General features: G+C 37.5%; 1 protein-coding gene across 1 annotated transcript in view; it reads right to left on the reverse strand.

The window, feature by feature from the left end:
• Positions 1-21,250, reverse strand: part of LOC107659784 (adenylate cyclase type 8-like) — a 56,834-nt gene that overhangs the window by 31,242 nt on the left and 4,342 nt on the right. Inside the window, exons 2-7 of the mRNA XM_016448816.1 lie at positions 15,126-15,275; positions 12,743-12,873; positions 11,111-11,222; positions 6,010-6,137; positions 3,792-3,950; positions 2,764-3,034 (exon numbers count right to left, since the gene is read on the reverse strand). Coding sequence (XP_016304302.1) covers positions 2,764-3,034; positions 3,792-3,950; positions 6,010-6,137; positions 11,111-11,222; positions 12,743-12,873; positions 15,126-15,275 — 951 coding nt within the window. The remainder of the gene's footprint in view (positions 1-2,763; positions 3,035-3,791; positions 3,951-6,009; positions 6,138-11,110; positions 11,223-12,742; positions 12,874-15,125; positions 15,276-21,250) is intronic.

The raw sequence follows: 21,250 nt of genomic DNA on the forward strand, positions 1-21,250 counted from the left end.
TCACACACACACACACACACACACACACACACACACACACACACACACACACACACTGTGGCTGCAATGCGTCACTGAAGACAAAGCCTGAACAGGGAGATGGAGAAGAGAGTGGGAAAGGATGTGAGATAAAGGAGAAGAAAAGAACAGCAGATGAACGAGAAGAGAGAGAGAGGGAGGGATAAACGGAGCGTGAAGGAGAAAAAGAATCCTTTTACTGCCTTACAGACATTCCTGTTGTCATGGAGACCAGCCCTATAATCTTACATACACACATGAACATGTCAGCATACTTCTGTTTGAACACATCTGGAATAGCTCAGACATACACACACACTCGTCTAATTAATGTGAAGGCTTGTGCACTCAGCTGATGTGTAATTGGCTGGTTGCCCTGCCAGTCATACAGTGAGAGCTCTTTGATGTGTTAACATGACTGCATGACAAAGGCAACAAAAGCGCCGCATTAATCAAAGACAACATTCCCTTATGTTAACCACGTCTCCATAGCAACAGCCTGGCAACTCGGCGCACACCAAGAGAGAGTTCTGCATCATAATCAGCAGCACATGCCACAGAAACCTTCTAGAACATTGTTGTGAGCCATTCAACCCTGAGAACCCTCCAGAACAGTGCCCGCCCTACAGGCTAGAGAACCCCTCCAAAACACGGTCCACGTCTTGCAACCTTGACAATCCACAAGAATGTTGTCTTTACCCTACAGCCTTGTAAAAACTCTAAAACCGAGGTGTGAAACTCAGCTCCTGGAGGGCCACTGTCCTGCAGAGTTTCGCTCCAACCCTAAATTTACTCACCTGATCAAGCTAATCAAGGTCTTAGGAGTGCTAGAAACTTCCAGGCAGGTGTGTTGGAGCTGGATGGAGCTAAACTCTTCAGGAAAGTGGACCTTCAGCTGCTAAGTTTGACAACTCTGCTCTAAAACACTGTCCCTTCCTTACAACTTTGAGAATCAGCTAGAACAGTCCTTACAGCACAAGTTTGAAAAGCAGCTGGAATTATCCTCCTGCCTTACTTGAGAACCCTCCAGAACCCTGTCCCCATCTTAAAGTCTAAAGCACTCAAAAACATTGTGCATAGTCTACATCTTTGAGAACCCTATAGAATACTGTCACTACCCTACAGCTTTGAGAACCATTTAGAACACCATTTACCTTAAAGCCTTATTGGAACATTGATCCTGTCAACAGCCCTAAGAACCCACTTGAATGCTGGCCCTACGTCTCAACATTGAGAACCCTTTAGAAAACTATCCTCATCCTACAGCCTCGAAAATCCACTATAATACTGTTCGCTGGAACTCTGTTCCCATCCTACAGCCCTGACAATCCACTAGAACGTTATTCTTACCCTTAATCCTTGAGAACTCACTGGAACTCTGTTTCCAGCCTTGAGAGCCCACACAAAAACTGTCCTTACCCTACAGCCTTGAGAACACTAAGAATCAGTTAGAACATATTCCTTATGAAACTAATTTGAAAACCACATTGACAATGTGAACCCTCCAGAATTCTGTCCATACCCTAAAGTCTTGACAATCCATTAAAACATATTTCCTGCCCTACAGTTTTGAGAACCCTCTAGTGCACTGTCTTTACACTATATCCTTGAGAACCCGTTACACCATTGTTTTTACCCTTCAACCATGAAAACCCTTTACACCTTTGTCTTTACCCCACAATCTTGAAAACCAAAACCAGGTACCCAGGAGCAGGGTTGAAAACTAATGTTCTAGAACCTTCTTTCTACAGCCTTAGAAACTTACTATCTATTTTTAATAGCCCTTTAGAATCCTTTAAAAATGGTCCTCAACCAACAGTCTAGATGGCCTTTTAGAACACTATCCTTCACCCTACAGCCCTGAGACCTTCTAGAATAGAGCACTATACCTGTCCAACAGCACTCAAAAAACATGAGCCATGCTAAAGAGATCTAGAGACTTCTGCTTATACACTGCTTTTTCATGGCATGTTACATTAACATTGAGGCAGGAAAACTGTTCTAAAGGATTCCCAAACCTGCATGCCAGAAACAGTGTTTTCAGAGTATATATTCACATTTGAACCTTCCTTGGGGAGCTACTGTCTCTGAGTATTTGTCTAGATCTCTAACTTCAGTGTAATTACTGATCTACTGGGTGTAGAACATCTAAAATCTTAAATTAGAATCTTCATGTAAAGAAAAACATTTAGGGACCGTTCACACAGAATACATTTCTGCATCTAAAAAAACATAAGAAGCAGGGCAGAGGAATGGAAAAATAGTCTCCAGACACATTTTGTATTACATTTTGAACTTGAGTGCCATGTTTTTAGAATGCTGTGTAATGTGCAAGTTACTGCAAGAGATGCAAGACACAAACGGAACGGTCAAAGATGTCCGTCTAATGCATATTTACAGAGAAAATCAATGGATAAGGCAGCACAGCGGAATGCAAAAACATTTTCCGTGAATGGCACTTTACAAGCCGACTTACAGACCAGATCGCCATATAGGTTATGAAGTACCTACACACAACTATCCAGAACAAACCAACCATGCAGGAGGAACATGAAAGAAAACAGAGAGATGTGGAAATAAATCAGAAGCTCACACTGAAATGAAAGACAGGTGCAGTGAACAGATACAGAGCCTCAATTTAAGCTCCATTTGCCTGCTGTGTGTGTGAGGTTCAGAATTGCTGAGGTTGCATTAATGCGTGTTTTCTTAACTGTGCTTGTTTGCTTGTGTGTGTTTTGCACTCACATTCTGTTTGCCCACTATGTTATGGAAGGGAAGTTCAGGGTTCCATGTTCCCTCCGTGAAGGAAGTATTAGAGGGTCTGTGATCTGATTGGTTGGTGGAATCTCTCATGATGTCCTCCGGCAGCGTGAGTAAGCTCTCCTCTGGCTGCTTGATCAGGAAAGTCTCGATGTTATGCCTGCGCAGGAAATCATTGCGGTCCTTACCGTGACCCTCCTCCACCTCATAATCGCCGTTCAGACAGTCTAGAGCCGCTTTAGAGATGTGGATCCTCCTGAGGGTGTCGAAATGAACTACAGATTCATCTCACACATCCAAAACAAAACACCTTTTTCAAAATGAGAATAAACAAAAACTCTATTTATTTTCTCCCACACAATTACACAAGAGGGGAAGGTGTCCATAAAATCACAGTTGAGCATATTTGAGGGCTAATGGATAATCCCACTGTACTTCCCTTACTTTTTAATCACCAAAGAGAGCTTTTGTGTGCACATTTGTGTGTGTATCTTACCCAGGTATTCCCCCAGACTCCAGTTTGTTGGCTATGTCGACATCCCAAGACCAGACGTCAAACTGCCATTTCCGCAAACCAAGAACTCCGCATAGAACCGAGCCGGAGTGGATCCCAATGCGCATGTCTATGTCATGCTTTGTACGTGAGCGCACATACCTAAACATACAAATACAAAAAAGTTAGGATGGATAGCTAGCTAGCTGTGTTGAATCTCTGTAATGCTGCTGCTAAACAACTGTTGAGCTAGAGAAGTCACACTGGGTTTACAGTATAGGCAAGTTGAAATACACATTATCATACTATTACTCCTGAACGGGGTAACAGGCAGAAGTAAGTGGCTGTTTATAAAAAGTGAAATCGAGGTCATACCGTCACTGCTGTGTGTGTGTTGAGTGGTAGTTTGAGTGCTGTGATATCTGACAGCACTCACACTAGTGCAGCACACCACTGTACTTCCCTTACTTTTTAATCACCAAAGAGAGCTTTTGTGTGCACATTTGTGTGTGTATCTTACCCAGGTATTCCCCCAGACTCCAGTTTGTTGGCTATGTCGACATCCCAAGACCAGACGTCAAACTGCCATTTCCGCAAACCAAGAACTCCGCATAGAACCGAGCCGGAGTGGATCCCAATGCGCATGTCTATGTCATGCTTTGTACGTGAGCGCACATACCTAAACATACAAATACAAAAAAGTTAGGATGGATAGCTAGCTAGCTGTGTTGAATCTCTGTAATGCTGCTGCTAAACAACTGTTGAGCTAGAGAAGTCACACTGGGTTTACAGTATAGGCAAGTTGAAATACACATTATCATACTATTACTCCTGAACGGGGTAACAGGCAGAAGTAAGTGGCTGTTTATAAAAAGTGAAATCGAGGTCATACCGTCACTGCTGTGTGTGTGTTGAGTGGTAGTTTGAGTGCTGTGATATCTGACAGCACTCACACTAGTGCAGCACACACCTGCTGAACAAGGGCCTCTCATCTGCTATCTAGCCTCTATTAAGGGTCAACAGGACTGGTCTAGAGGCCTCTCTCTCTGTCATTCACTCACTCACTTTACCTTACTACAGACATACTATAGACTTCCATTGTTTTAAAATAATGCTAATAATACCTAATACAGACTAATTCAAATGTAACCTGTGAAGCAGATATTAATGTTAGACAAACTCAAATGTAACCTGTGAAGCAGATATTAATGTTAGACTAACTCAAATGTAACCTGTGAAGCATATATTAATGTTATGTCTCATTTTGTGCATTCCTTTGCCCAATTTCCAACCTGTAGGAAAGAAGCATAGCTAATGATTTCCCTTTACTTGCACTCTTGTCATCACCAGTTGATATGACTTTCTTCAGTGGAAAACAAAAATGAGAAATTAAATATAATGAAGTAAATGGATGGTTGTTTGAATAGCTGGGTAGTGGAGCTGTCAAGCTTCGAAAAGTTCCATAAATGCATCTTTAAAATAGTCTATACAACTAATGCACTTTTGACAGCTTCTCAAACCATACAACGGCTTTGTGCGCAACAAACACATAAAGGGTCTTTATTCACTGACAGTCTTCTGCTTCAGTGGGCCATTTACCACTAGGATTATTGAGTCAGTGGGCGGAACTCGAGAAGATCAGTCTGATTCATGATTCGAATCATTTAGACAAGCTTTGTGAACTGGATCAACAGATTCTTAGACAAGATCTGACTCAATAGAACGATTCAGTTACAAATTGGGCATTATTACTTCGCTCATTAATAAGGACAGTTACAGTATGGTGGATGTCAAGATAGATGAAAATCAGTAGCTGCGTTTCCATTAACCTTCAACCATTGCGCAAACTGAAATTGCGAATTTAAAAATACACCCAATGGAAACACGTCAATTTCGCAAAAACTCCCATACATCACAAAAAAATTTTTTTACACTCGCATGAGATGGTTTTTTGGGCAATTTCGAAAAGGAAATATTTCACAAAACTGCATTGGAAACAGTTTTTTTTTGCATTTACAGGTCACCTGATTTACATAAAAATCACAAGATCATTCTATATATTGTACTATAACCTTCAAGAAACCCTTCATACATGGCCGCTCTTATGTATTAGGGGCTTTCCTTGCTATAAATGCTTGGACACACGTCTGTGGTGCATCACGGCTCCGCCATGGCAATATTAATCGTTTGATTAAAAATAATGGATAGTGTGGTGGCTGCAATTAAGGCTAGTGTGGTGGCTGCTAGTGAATGGCTTAAATTTTGGTCTGTTCACCACAAAAATGTATAGTATGGTTTCAGAAGATGTGAAATATTGTGCATGAGTCATAGGGATCACTTTTAAGATGCTTTTTGTCATTTTGGAGCTTGAATGACCCAATTCTTTACTCACATTCATTAAAACAATGGAAAATCTTCTGAAATGTTTTGTGTTCCATGCAAAGAAGAAAGAGGTACAGGTTTTGAAAGCTATGCATCTGCGAAAACAATGTTAATTTAGTACTTGCATGTGTCTCCTGAGCACTAGGCTATTATATCCACACTCATTTTATAGATATATAACTCTACTATGTCAACACTTGTCTCATTTGTGTCTATTTAAGCAATAAAATTTCTCAGCAATCTGGTCAATAACCCGAGCAATAAAATCTTGCTCTTGGAACATTACATGCTTACTGAAACCCTGAATCACTTATTTAGTGTTGGCTGGCAGTATAAAACATGAAATGTTTCATTACCTGATGGTTTTGATCATGCTGAGGCCCATCTCAACACAGCAGTGGGCATGATCCGGTCGAGGCTCGGGAAGGCCAGAAACACAGTAATAACAATCCCCTAGTATCTTGATCCTCAGGCAATGATGCTCCTGAGAGGAAAAGGAGAAGACATTTTTACATTTAGTATGATAAACTGTTGACAATATTTTTATTTAATACAATTGAATCAATCAAAATACATCAAGTTATCCCAATAAAAGTAATTAAGGGAAAGATTTGGTAGAAATAGCTGCTAGGTAACAATTGCACAGTTTCGCATTTTACAGTGTGAGAGGGATATATGAGGGTTTGAGCATTTATTACCGTAATTGCCCTATAATTTCCACTGCAGTCTCTATCTGTTCTGGTTATCTCTTAGCCTGCCAGGTTTTTGTGTAGAGCTCAGAGAGGGTGGTAATTAAGGCCGCCACTCACTCATTCGGTCTCTCTGAGATCCATTACCCATGCCTACTGCCATATTAGCTCTGGACTGGCTCATGATAGCATGTTTGAAGCACTAGTGCTAATCTGCAGGCTAAGTGAATGCCTTTTGCATAATCAATACCAAACGGTGGGCCACTTTAATGGATATAAACACAGAAACTATAGCATTAAATGCTAGTGTAACAACACACTCCATACTCAAAACATCAACATTACGTAATGTCACTAATAAAGAACCCAATAAATTTGAACTTAAACCTGCTCTTAGTTGGATTGAGCCTTACAGAAAAAGTACTGTGGTAATATATTGATGGTGTCAGATGGTAATACCATGGTATTTTTATATACACACAACTCTTCAAAAGTTTTTGAAAAAAGGTCTCCTATGCTCACAAAGGTGCATTTATTTGATCAAAAATACAGAAAAAACAGTAGCATTCTAAAATATTAGTACTAATTATAATGTCTTTTTTGAAGTATTTTAAAATGTAATTTATTCCTGTGATGGTGAAGCTTATAAGCAATCATTACTCCAGTCTTCAGTGTCACATGATCCGTCAGAAATCATTCCAATATTCTGAATTGCTGCTCAAGAAACATTTCTGATTGTAATAAATGCTTTAAAACTGTTGTGCTGCTTAATATTTTTGTGGAAACTGTGATACTTTAAGATTCTCTGAATAGAAAATTCAAAAGAACACCATTTATTTAAAATAGAAATTCTAAGGCATTATAAATGTCTTTACTGTCAATTTTGATCAATTTAATGCACACTTATTAAATAAAATGTTTGAATGGTAGTGTACCATTAATAGCAAATAATAACCATGCTCATATTATTCATAGATTTCTGTAGGTCAAATGCTAGATCATGCTGCTAGCAACATCAAGGTCATGGATTAGTTTCCAAGGGAACAGACATAGTGATAACATAATATGGTACTCCAATATACAGTAATTCATTGAATATCATGGCATAACCAGGGTATATGTTCAGAAACATGGTATTTCCGTGGCACAAGTTTAAAAAATATACCAACTTTTGTCAGATGTTTAGTGTTTCTATATATACATTATATCACTCATTTAGATCATATGTCAAGTAACGAAATGGTTAATATACATTTCCCATTAGGCAATGTGAGGCCACAGAAGAAGAATTAAGAGCTAGGGAGAGACAGACAGCAAGAGAGCGAGAAAGATTTTTGGAAGATAATGCTGCTGACAGGATCTTCGGAGTTCAAAGTGTTGTCAAGATGTGGCATGACGCAAGCAATCAAAACCATTACATCTGTAAATGTTGAACGTGACAGCTCAACCGCACAGTTAACCAGCACAGCACTAACCACACACGTGACATCTCTAAATAAACATTGCCATCGGGAAAGAAAATGAATACTGCTCATCACGATAAACACTGCTGCAGAATTTAATACAACACCAGGCCTGCTCACATGAGTGCGACGGCAGATTCACACCAACATGCGCAAGGACACGAGGATATTTAAATATGACATACTGATACAACCATCTGCAAGCACACATATGCCACATTTGAATATCTGCATTATGCATCAGCAAAAATAAAGTTATGGTTGGTTAATCTCCAATGATTATTGTACTGACTCATGAACAAGATTATTGGAGAGTTGCAGCACAAGGATGGAGTTTAATATTCTTCATAATGCATTTATTTCCTCCTCCATTCTGAACAACAGAACAAAAAAACACATTTGTTAAATACACAAAATCAATCTGCCCGTATAAATGTGTGTAAGTAATGGTGTTCTTTCTTCCAAGGGCAGCTATCAAGATTTGCACTAGCTGTTGACAGGTGTACCCTTGCGCTAACACACACACACACACACACACACACACAATATATCAATGTCATTAATGTTGGGTACGCGGCCACAACATTTTTATTTATGTGACATTTGCAACAGGCATTTAGCACATCAGTGCACTGCAGGACACGAGGGAGGGTGAGCCGGCACATATTTCAACCTCCTCTGTACTCTAACTGAACTCAGTTTATCTGGTGCCACTATAAACGCCAAGCCAAGATATGCTGGCACTGCCCTTGGCACACAAACATAACACTTCTCTTTGTTTCACACACCCTGCATCAAATATGTGCAAGCGAAGCAGGAGTGTAACAGCAATTTTCTGAGGTAAACTGCTGACTTATGTGAATAAAGCACTAAAATAAGCCTAATTTACATAGAAAGGTGTGTTGAATGACAATGACTTAAAGGGATAGTTTGCCAAAAATAAAATTGTCATCCTTTACTCACCCTCATGTCGTTCTAAACCTGTACAGTTTTCTCAAGAAGACATTCTGTTTGTTTTTTTGTCCATACAATGCAAGTCAACTGGGGTTGTTTTGAACCTCCACTGACTTAAAGGTCCCATATTGTCAAAACTGAAATTTCCTGGCTTTTTTCACGATAACTGAGGTCTAGGGGCTATTTAACTACCATATAAGTTTCAAAACAGTCAGTCCACAGTAAAATGCATACAGCCTGCATAAAGTAGCTGTGATTTTTTGTTTTAGACACATGCACACAGACATTATTTCATACGCGACATAGTCGTGAGATAATGAGTCGTGGCAAGAAATCTGTACACGCGCCCATAACAACAAAAGACAATACTTTATTGAACCTTTTCTGATAAGAAGTGTGCGCTGCAAACGCGAGCATTTTTGACAATCGTTTCTGTCCAGTCTGCTCGTTTTATCGCGTTTAACCACAGCTGTTGTCGTTTTTTTGTCTGGCAGTGGCAGCAGATATGCGATCAAATTTCTAATTTGAGGCTGTATTATGTCGATTCTGGCACCCAACATCACAACAATAATAATAATAATAATTATTAATAATAATAGCCGAATCTGCGGTGGTTTGAATGGACCGCCTCCAGTTTCCCCCTTTGTTTTGCTGCCTCAGCTAGCGCTGTGACGTCGGCTGACCCTAGTTACCTGTGGTTGGCCTGGCCGTGCATCACTCAGAACACAACAGGCCAATCAGAAGAGAGGCTCATGAACATTAATTAGACAGGCCAAAATCGACCTGTTCTCAGCAGAGCTCCTGAGAGAGGAGCTGTAAAAATATATTGAGATGGTTTTTGGTACTTATACCGCAAATATATATTCTTAAGGACATCAAAACCTAAAATAAAACTCCAAAAAGGTGTACAATATGTGACCTATAAATTGTATGGACAAAAACATTTTTTTTAAATATCCTCTTTTGTGTCCCACAGAAGAAAGAAAGTCATACAAATACAGTGCAATAAATCAGCGTAGACGGTGCCTGGTTAAACTGGATTACAGGAGGATAAGACACAAGTTTGTGAACAAGATCAGAGTTTTTGGGCTGAAATGCATAAGTGGATCAAATATTTAATGAATTTGTTCTTGAGTATTTAATTTAATAATGAAAATGGTTATCATGAGAGGGCCACTGATAATTATTAGTATTAGTAATTAGCTATTTTCTGTCCAGTTTTTAACCTCCCTGATCAGAACACTCTGTTTGAATAGGTGTGGTAAGTTCCGAGTCTATTGAATAGATTCGGAAGTAAATGCCCACTGCTATGATTGGCTTGTTTGACAGTCTACGTCCTTCACAGATTGACGCTGCTGTGATTTAGGTCAAAAACACATAAATAACTCAATACATATCAAACGATCTGTAAGAAGAGACAAAGCAATAGTGATCACGTAATAATAAAAGTTACTCACACTTGTGTTGCAACATGACTGTCAGATCCAATTTAGTCGGTAAAGCATTGTCTTTTAGTTTCAATCTTTTTGAAAAACCCACGTCAAATTGCGCCTTGTTTGTAAACGAATCCGTGGTAAAATTAAATGAACAAAGGACCAAGGTCTTACTGATGTGGTCTGAAACATAAAGTTCATTCAGTCTCTCCTAACTTTGGGATCAGAAAGAAGGCGACGCAAACACTGTTTTTCCACAACTTGGCACTGCACAGTGTCTTCTTGTCTTCAGAGCATCTTTATCGCTTGGTTTCTGCATACACCTGCGCGTTCGCCTCTCTCGTAAACACTACATGCGTGAATGCATGGATAGGGCTAAACCGGCAGTGATGTAGAAGCAGGCGCTGATCTTCCTTCGTGGAGGCAGTGTTTAGCCACAATATTACATCATAGAGTAGAACATTCCACAAGCTGTCGCTTTGGCAGACTGGCTTCAATATAAGCTGTTTTTAGACTAATGAGAAAGTTTTGAATTCTGAAACTTACCGGATGTTTTTATAACAGAGAGACTTCTTATATGTCAAAAGATCAAGGGAATTTGGTTTCTCAGTTCATGACCCCTTTAAGTAAGCATGAGATGTAACGTCTAAGTAAAAGAACTCCTTAACTTAAAAGTGCTAATTGTTTTGAATGTCAAGGTAACCTTCTTATAGAACCATCAGCATTTCATGGCAATACTTGGATATCAAACAAAATTAAATATAGGCTCACAAGCCAGAGGCTAATTGTGATATCCAAGATATAAACAGCATGACTTAATTTCCAACTGCTATTTCAAGGACTATTACATGTTTTGTACCCCAAATGACACCGTGATGTGGCTTGCAGATTGTCATGTATGTGTGTTAGGTCACTTACGTGTGCCAGTCGGTCAAAGCGTGCAAAGAGTTCGTTGAGCATTCGTACGAGTTCCTGAGCAGAGAGTGTGGTGGAAAGATTGGTGAAGCCCTTCACATCAGCAAAGAGAATACTGCACAAAACACACATGCACATAAATCAGCCAGAAAAAAATCTAATTTTCAACATTTTAAAGCCGATCAGTGAATTTTAATGTGAGATAAACAGGCAAAACTTCATAAAAATACAATTATACAGCTAATTGTACTGATAAGTTTAAATATACTAGCTATGCAAGCTACACTACTATTTTTTTTAATGAATGAAATTGATCAAAAGTGACAGTAAAAGCATTCATAATGTTACAAAAGATATCTATCTCAGATAAATACTGTTCTTTTGAACTTTTAGTTTATCCAAAATCCTGGAAAAAAAAAATCACAGCTTCAGCAAAAATGTCAAGCTGTACAATTGTTTTTAACATTGATAATAATGAGAAATGTTTCCTGATCACCAGATCAGCATATTGCCTGATTGATTTCTGAAGGATCATGTGACACTGAAGACTGATAATTTGCCATAACAGGAATAAAGTCTATTTAAAATACAGTAAAATAGAAAACAGTAGTTTAAATTCTAAATAAAAACTCACTGTTTTTACTGTATTTCTGATCAAATAAATGCAAACTTGGTAAGCAAGTGATGCCTTTCAAAAACATTAAAAAAAATCTTACTGACTCTAAACATTTGAACAGTAGTGTACCTACACAAATAACAAACAGATTACAGAAATTATGCTGTGGAACATGCCATTTGTATACATTTCTATAGGAAGGTTTTAATTGACATTAAATGTTTTTTTTTTATGACAGTACATGTATTCTGTCTGTGATCACTCTGAATACATTTGTTATTACATATATGTGACCATGGACCACAAAACCAGTCATAAGGGTCGATTTTTTGAAATTGAGATTTATGCATCATCTGAAAACTGAATAAATCAGCTTTCCATTGATGTATGGTTCAATGGATTGTTGATGTATGATTGTTAGGATAGGACAATATTTGGCTGAGATACAACTATTTGAAAATCTGGAATCTGAGGATGCAAAAAAAATCTAAATATGAGAATGAAGTTTTAATATATTTACAATAGGAAATTTACAAAATATCTTCATGGAACATTATCTTTACTTAATATCCTAATGATTTTTGGCATAAAAAAATTGATAATTTTGACCCATACAATGTATTTTTGGCTATTGCTACAAATATACCCCAGCGACTTAAGACTGGTTTTGTGGTCCAGGGTCACATATATTATATAAAACAATTTAGTAAATAGTGTAAAAATAAGGGTAAGCCATTAAAAATGGCCAAAATGGCTTCATTTAGGCTCAAATGGCCATGGACCGGCATTTTTAGGGCCTAGTTGGTGCTCTTATGGTGACTGACTGTGCTTTACTGAGCTACTTGTTTGGGTTATAAAAGAGAGTGACTCAGCCCTAATCAAGGATGACTGAGTCATAACAGCGGGTGACTGAGCCGGAATGGTGGGTGACCGAGCCTTAATGGTGGATGACTGATTTAATTCCATTTGACTCTCTTCTATTCTATTCATGATGACTGTACCACAATGGAATAAATTACCTCACGTTCTCATAGCGGTGAATGTAGATACGGTGAAACTGGTGCTGTAGGGTCTCGTCCTCCACGTTGGTCATGTCATTAATCATCTCCAGCACTACGAAGCGTGGCAGCACTGACAAGACCAGACGCTCCTAACACAGGTGCAGCATGGGTAATGTGCTTCATTAAACATGGACTTAAATCATTCAGTCACTGAATGCACACTTACACAAACAAAAATATAATTTTCATATTATACACATAAATTCCCTTTGAGTTTCAACCTGTTTACCAATTCAACTAGTTTACCAGTCTTACCTTTAAACTACTTCCAAATGACAAGGTAGAATTTCATTAGGAAACAGTTTTTTGCATTATTTTATTATTTAACCCAACACATTACAATGTGATACAGTTTCCTTTTACTGCAATAACAGCTTCAAGTCATTTTTATCCAGTGTTAGTTCCCTTAATGGTTCACCAGTCAATCAAATAACCCCAGGCGTTCAGCACACAGGGCTAAATATAAATGCATAACAGTGTCTAACATAATTTCCCAAAAATTTAAATGTATTTATAATTCAGTACAATTTGCTTTTACAAAACACTGCATAGAACATATGTCTGCCAAATACATTAAAGCTGAAGTGTGTAATTTTTTCATAACTAAAAGTAATTGCAAAAAAATATTTTTTCAAACAGATTTGACAAACAGTTCCCAGTCTTCCATTGGTTGGACTCGAAAACAATGCCATTGGTTGAGCCAATATTGTGGTGTTGGGCTGGTTAGATGCATAAAGAAACAGCAATCACAGCGTTTACACTTTTTATGGGAAATATTACTAACAGCTGCCTCTCCACATTAGTTTGGCTGAGGTAGGAGAAAGTATTTTCAAATATCAAAAGATTTCACACCTCAGCTATAATTGACCTTTGTGACGCTGCATGGATAAAGAGCAGGCACTGCAAATATGCATTCAACAAGCCAGAGTTTGTACTCTCACCACTGGCTGGGCTAAAAGCAGGGGAAATTTGGATAGATGGACATACAAAAGAAGAGGAAATGCAAGCGCACACACACACACAGTGGTACCAGCATGGGCTCCACTTGACTGGCAAATAAAACCCACTTCAGCAAACAGCCGGAGAGCTCTCAGAGAAAGAGATGGGTGGGGGGAGACGGAGAGAGATTCCTTAAGGAGTCTCGGAACCTTTCTACACTAGCCTTCTCTCCCCATGAGATGCTGTTCTCATCTTTAAATCAATTACTCTCACCCATTGCGGCCCATTGCTGGTGAAGGAGTGTGATATAGCAACATTACGTTTGTGCATGAGTGTGCAAACACTTTTAAAAGGTTGGGGTCAGTCAGATTTGTTTGGAAAGGAACTGAATATTTTTCCTCAGCAAGAAGGTATTAAATTGATCAAAAGTGACAGTACATTTATACTGTTACAAAAGATTTCTATTTCAAATAAATGTTGTTCCTTTGAGCTATCTTTCTCAAAGAATCCTGAAAAAATGTATTACATGTTCAATAAAAAAAAAAATCAGGCAGCACAACTGTTTTTACATTGATAATAATAAATGTTTTTTATCAATGAGGATCATGACTGAATACTGGAGTAATGGCTGCTGAAAATTCAGCTTTGCTATCACAGAAATAAATTACATTTTTAAATACACTCAAAAAGAAATGTTAAACTATAATAATATTTTACAATATTACTGTTTTTGTATTTGTAATCAAATAAATGAAGCCTTGTTGAGCAAAAGAGACTTATTTCAAAAACATTGAAATAATCGTACCAACCCCAAACTTTTGAACGTCAGTTGTACGTGTACAGAACTGTCTTTTTTTTTTACTTTTCTTTGTGTAGTGTTGTACAACCATTCACCATGAACAAAAAATTACCATGGAAACCACAGTTTCTGACAAAACGCCCAATGCAATGATGGCTATACTGTAAATAATAATAGTTGAATTTCTTTTTTGATGGCAGTGGCCAATCCAATGCTAATGTAAAACAGAATTCAAGCAAATTCATAGCCCAAACTTATACAATTATTTATTTAAATTTAAAAACAGAAACGGTTTACCCTTCACTGACAAAGCTGCTGGCAGAATATTTCTCTTAATTGATCAAAAATACAGTTAACAAAATTGTCAAATATTGGCTGATTAATTGGTCTGTATGACAGATACATGTCTATCACTAGGAGTAATTGGTATTTGCCAGAAAGTATGGTTAGCATTGCAATTTGTTGAAGATGTTATTTGGTTTACCACACGTACGGTATACTTACACTTCCTGGAAACATCGTAAAGCACATGAGCCACAAACACGTTTACACGTGTCACGCAAGTGTGTGTGAAGGAAATGTTTAAAGTTTGTGAACACTAACCTGTCGCTGGTTCTCGGTCTCCAGGCGGAGACGTGCCTCGATGCACCTGCGTGTCTCCAGAAAGGCCTGTCGCTGGGCGCGGTCTGACAGGTAGCTGATAAACATCCCTGCAGTGTTTATACATAAGAACAGCAGCACCTGAGCGAACAGCTGAAGAGAAAGAGAAGAAAAACAGAGAATTTTACCAACCTTAAGCAATTAAGAGTGCTAAACTGCAGGTGAAACTACTCTACATCCATTTATCAGCTGTATATGACCATATGTGGAATTTTACACTGAAAACTCAAACACAAAAACAGCATAAACAGTGTCCAAAAGTCATATTTTGAAACATGAGCTAATGGCGAGTGAATTAAAAACATTTTCCAGCAATAAATATGAAACTTATGTATCTTGAATATTTACTAAAAATATATTTTTGGCATTACGACAATGGGATAATTTTGCTGTTTGCCGTTCATTGTCACTGCCAGCATTATCGTGACTCAAACAAGCAGAGAAAGAGTGATTTTGTCCCTCATGTTTTAATTTTGGTGGATTAATGTAAAGAATATTTCCTCATTTAGCAGATACCAGCCACTGCCAAGTAAGTTTATTTACTCGCCAAAGGCTTTTTTTTCTTTTGCATTTGGCAAGTGTAAATTTTAGACCCTGAGCATAAGCATACAAGAGAAAATTACTTAAATGCTTATTTAAATTTAAATGCAATACTATTCCCTAGGAGACAGAAGCTAAATGTCATCTTTCTCTCTATTTCACACAAACACACACATGTGCATACATAATTGCACATTAATGTGAAATTAATAAATGTCAGTCATATACTGGAGGCAGAGTACAATATTTTACAGTTAATAAGCATGCTATCATTTTAAATGTACTCATTTAAAAGCAAAAGCAAAGAGGTTTTAAAAAAACGCTTTTCAGGTCCAATTATTTAACTGTTAACTGTGTCACTGTTTAGATTCATAAATTCATAATTCAAACTTCATACACACTGTGATTTTCTTATGATAAATCTGTTAAAATATTTTGAGTCTATATAAAGCTAAAACCATGCAGATTTTTTGCCTTTCTTGCATATCTTATGTACAACTACATTAGAACTGAACAAACAAAATCACATTTACAAACACGTAAAATTTTAGCTTAAAAGAAAAACATGAATTAGCCTTAGGCAACAGCTTAGCTGTTCTCCTACCATGCATTTCCAATTGCTTTCCATTTTCTGATTGGCTTATTACAACCCAGTAGAAACCAAGCAAACAAAACAAACGACTCATCCAGCCCATCCACTAGGGGGAGTAACAGAGGTCAGAGAAAATTGGGGATTGATGCCAAATTGACTCATAAACACATCATGTTTAAGTTATTGAATCTGGATTAAACCAGTTAGCCCTCTGAAATCAATAAGATATCAAATATACTGACTTTCTAATAAATGTAGACACATTTTCATATAAGACTGACAGTTAGGCCACAAAAAAACAAAAAAAACATGAATAAAGCCTTCCAAAATTGTAATCTTCAGAATGATTGGCTGGCTGCTAAGAAATTTCCAGGGCTCAACAGAGTGAATATATTCTATTTACAAGGTACAATTAGTGTCTAATTAGGCAGTTTTGATTTTATATTAAGACTACATACAGTCACCAACAACGTAAAATACACTCTTTCTGTTTTTCCAGTAAAGTAGCCACCGAGGCATAGCAAATATGTTATATACACAGAGGTGCATATTTATATTTAGACATGGGAACAAACACTGTTAGTTTACTGCATTTGGAACATATACTGTCATGCCTCTCGGAGGAATCCAAAAATACACACGTTTTACCAAACATGTCATGAAATCTCCAGAGTATGATGTAACCACCTGCAATAATTAACACTCTAAACAATCACTGCAGAAACATGTTTAAGCATGTCTCCGCACCTATTACTACAAAAGCCTCATAGGCATTTGTGTGTGCGTGTTTATGTGTGTGCGTCGGTGAGACACATCCCTCATGGGAATATAAATTTTATGACTGATTAACGAGCCCCCCATCCTTTACAGTTTCAATTACATCAGTTTTTTTGTCCCGCGGGGGCATTAAAGGGCTGCCACTTCAGACAGAGGCCCTAATTAATACAACCCCTCCAGTACACACACACATACTGTACATACACACACACACACACACACACAGCAGAATTAATGCAGTAAACATAATTAACATTCAAGAATCAAGCTAGCATGCAAATTGACTAAAATATGACTTTTAATAACTGTGATCTTTGCTGTTTGTAATTGTAAATGATATTTACAAACACATAAACAACACCAGCATGAACTTTAGCAATGTGTGTGTAATAATATACAATAGCACACACCCACAGAGGTCAGTGATGTGGACAGTTTTAATAGGAAAGCTCATTATTTCAGACTTTTTCTATTCAAATCACTGACCTTAAAAAACATCATCTCACATTGCACAAATCCCTCTCCACATATGAAAACATGAACAGCCTACAGACTAATGAAGATGAGTCTTTGTGCATTTCTTAGAATATTACTCTTAACCAATAACCATATACATGGTCAGTTACTATTTTTAGCTTTACATTTATCTACAGATAAGGTCATTTTCCCAGTGTCGTTTTAATACGTTTTAAATCAGTTCCCCACAGGTGTAGTTCATCACAGTAATTATGGCTATGATGATCCACTAATATTTAACAAACAGAAAGTGTCAATAATTTTGAACAATGTATTTTTTAAACATAAGAAATATCTGTTTCTAAGGCCTGTTTCTGCCTTAGAATAAAAAAGGTAACTGTGACAAAGTTTAAAATAAACTTTTTTGTGAAGGTATAAAGTTTTTAAAGTTTTGTGAGGTATACTTATGAGAAAAGATCAAAATATTTGTGAGACACAAGACTCAATTATGAGAACTAGTCCCAACTGTTAGACACAAAGTCACAATTATAAGAGATACGCTCTAATGTGAGATATGGATTTGCAGCTGTGAAATGTAAAGGTGCAATTATGAGAACAAAAGTCCCAATTGTAAGATATCAAATCCAAAATGTTAGATGTAAAGTTGCAATTATGAGAAATAGTCCCAATTGTGAGATATAAAGGCGAAAGTACAAGAACAGGTTTCTACAGAAAATAGTGCTTCTGCTACCTTTATTTAAAATAAATGCCATTTGAATTGGCATTTTACTTATGAAATTATATGCATTTCTATGTGCAGCATAAATATGAAAATATGTTTTGGGGCCACTGTACATTTCATACAGAGTGTGTGTGTGTGTGTGTGTGTGTCCATCAGCTAAACACAGCAGGAGAATTAACAGAACAAATCTGACTGTACAGTTAAATCACTGACTTTTAAATTAATGCTTCAAAGCAGACACGCACACACAAACACAGTGCACTTCAACTACAGTCTTTAACACCATAATTATCTCAGCAAAGTACAGTGATATCCGTCAGCATGCAGCAGAAATCGTTAAGAGTGATTGACTCCCATTAACTGCAGCAAATAAAAAAAAAATCAAAATAACTGCATAGTGGATCGTAGACCAACAGATCTAATCAAACTGTTCATATCAACATTGTACTCCAGCCAGAGAGTCTTCACCATGCTGAGGAGCTGAACTGAGATTTAATCAACACTCCATTTACTTACTGGGGTTGATTACAGTTGTAAAATGCTGCCTCTGAGATTTCCAATAGATGGGCTGCTGTCCACTGATAATTCAGCCGGTGAGCAGAAACATTATAATGCCCAATTGATAAACTTTGAAATTGAAATTTGACATTTGTTTTTTTTAAGCAATGTGCTGCAGCTAGTCTCCATGGAGCATCTAAGCAGATGCACTTTGGGAATAACTGTATTTTCAGTGTCGCTCGCTGTAGCTCTCTGTAGATCTGATGTTGAAGGAACAGTTCACCCAAAAATTTAAATTTGCTGAAAGTTTTCTCACCCTCAGATGTCTCCAGTCCATCAATTAACACCATGTGAAGTGAAAAGCTCTGTGTTTGTATGAAACAGATGCATCATTAAGGCATTTGAAGTTTAAACTTTCATTTCTATACAAAATGTGTGTCCATAATCCATAATATTGTTTCCTCCAGCAAACAAAGTCCAGCCCTTGTTGTCATCTCCCATCCAAATCCACTTGTTTAGAACTGTTTTGTACTATTTCCACTTGCTTGATCTGTGCATATTTCTCTCCCGATACAGATGAGATGACATTTTCACTGGAAAAATCAATTATTATGGATAGAGGTCTCATATTTTAGCCATGAAGCAATGGTTTTAAGTTCAAAATGTCTTAATAATGGATTTATTTATTACAAAAACAGATTTCTGATTCATAAGACATTAACTAATATACTGGAATCATGTTTTTTTCCAGTTGTTTGGACTCTCATTATGATGGCACCTATTCACTGCAAAGGATCCATTGGTGAGCAAGTGATGTAATGCTAAATTTCTCTAAATCTGTTCTTAGATGTGAGGTGTGTTTGAGTAAACTAATAGCAAATTTTCACTTTTGGATGAACTATTCCTTTAAACCCCACAACCTTTTCCCCTGACAGCCAAGACCTTTAAGTGCTATACAGAAGACTCATTGCACCTAGAGCACTTTTACTAATTTTATTCCCAGCACTTTTCACCGATGCGGTCAGGGTTAATCACAATCTATTTTAAATGACTGTAATGGTCAGAGTAGATGCTGTATTTATTTTGATTATTCAGTCAGTTTAAGATTTTGGTGTTTTTATTCCACTGGCAATTTTTCCTGAGAGATGTATTTTTATAAGGTTACTAACTGACACCCAAGTACACAACAGCATTTTGATCAGTTGTTGATATTATTATATTAACACAGTATTTTATTTAGATTCATTTCGAACAGTAGACTCTACTTTTATCCATCACAGTCTCATTGTTGTGTCAAATTAAATATTACTGAGCTCTATTATGAAGCCAAAAACTGGCTTTCTGCCATTTCTTTAATGTAAAACCAGGACTATCCAGCTTTCTCGCTGGAAGCTGTTGAGGTCTGTCTGAGACATTTTCCCTAATCAAACCTGATGCATCGGACCGTTACCTACTAATCCAGACCGTGTTGCCCTCTACAGTGTAATACTGATCTCAGGACAAATTTACACTGTCATTGTTAGAAGCAGCCAATTGTTCTGAAGGTTTTGATTACACGGCAGGACCATCTATAGTGTCAGCGATCAAGTGCTAGATTGAAAAATACATTATTAATCACTCAGACATAAAAACTTTTAATTGACCAGGCAGCCTGCTGTTATTGATCTCTGTACATGTGTGAAAATCTCCATGAGCAAAATGGACCATAAATGTGTTCTGTGTGTGCTCACCGTACACATAAAGTGTGTACAGTAAAGTTTCTGCACGTACCACTGGATACTGTGTCATAGGCTTTGCTAGACCCCATTTATTTCATCTAATCCCCCCAAAAATCTGTACCGAATTCAGCCTTCCTAAAAATATATGACCTCTCTCTTGTTTGCTGAAAACAGCAGCTGCAGCAAGCTGTCTGAAGTTATTTCACTCCGAATCCTTCCCTTAAATTAAACTTTGTTATATTAAGTATCATCTTTCCCTCAAGTCAATGGCAGATCACGACGTATGTAGGGCAGCAATGTTCGGCACGGAGCGCTGCCTGCCCCCACAAACAGTGCTCTACTTCTCTGTTCCACAAAACAAAATGCAACAAAAGATGCTACCTTTAGCTACATAAAAAATATTTGCACATATATTTTGGACCCTTATGTCACACTTAAAGTCTGGATTTCATTGCATTAGATACAAAATATTGAACCAAGTCATATCTGCAAACAAATGATGCTAGAGCTTTTCTCTGAACTAACTAACGTTTTTTGAGACGTTTTTAATTATTTTTAACCAATTTCTCTCAAGGGCATTTTTAGTGGATGAAGTCAGCTGGTGAATTTCATTGTATTAACAATATATTATAATAATATGTATACAACATATAACATGCAAATCAATGGGGGAAGTCGTGGCCTAATGGTTAGAGAGTTGGACTCATAACCCAAAGGTTGCGGGTTCGAGTCTCATACCGGCAGG

Source organism: Sinocyclocheilus anshuiensis, unplaced genomic scaffold (genome assembly GCF_001515605.1).
Source record: "Sinocyclocheilus anshuiensis isolate Anshui unplaced genomic scaffold, SAMN03320099.WGS_v1.1 scaffold850, whole genome shotgun sequence".
Lineage (NCBI taxonomy): Eukaryota > Metazoa > Chordata > Actinopteri > Cypriniformes > Cyprinidae > Sinocyclocheilus > Sinocyclocheilus anshuiensis.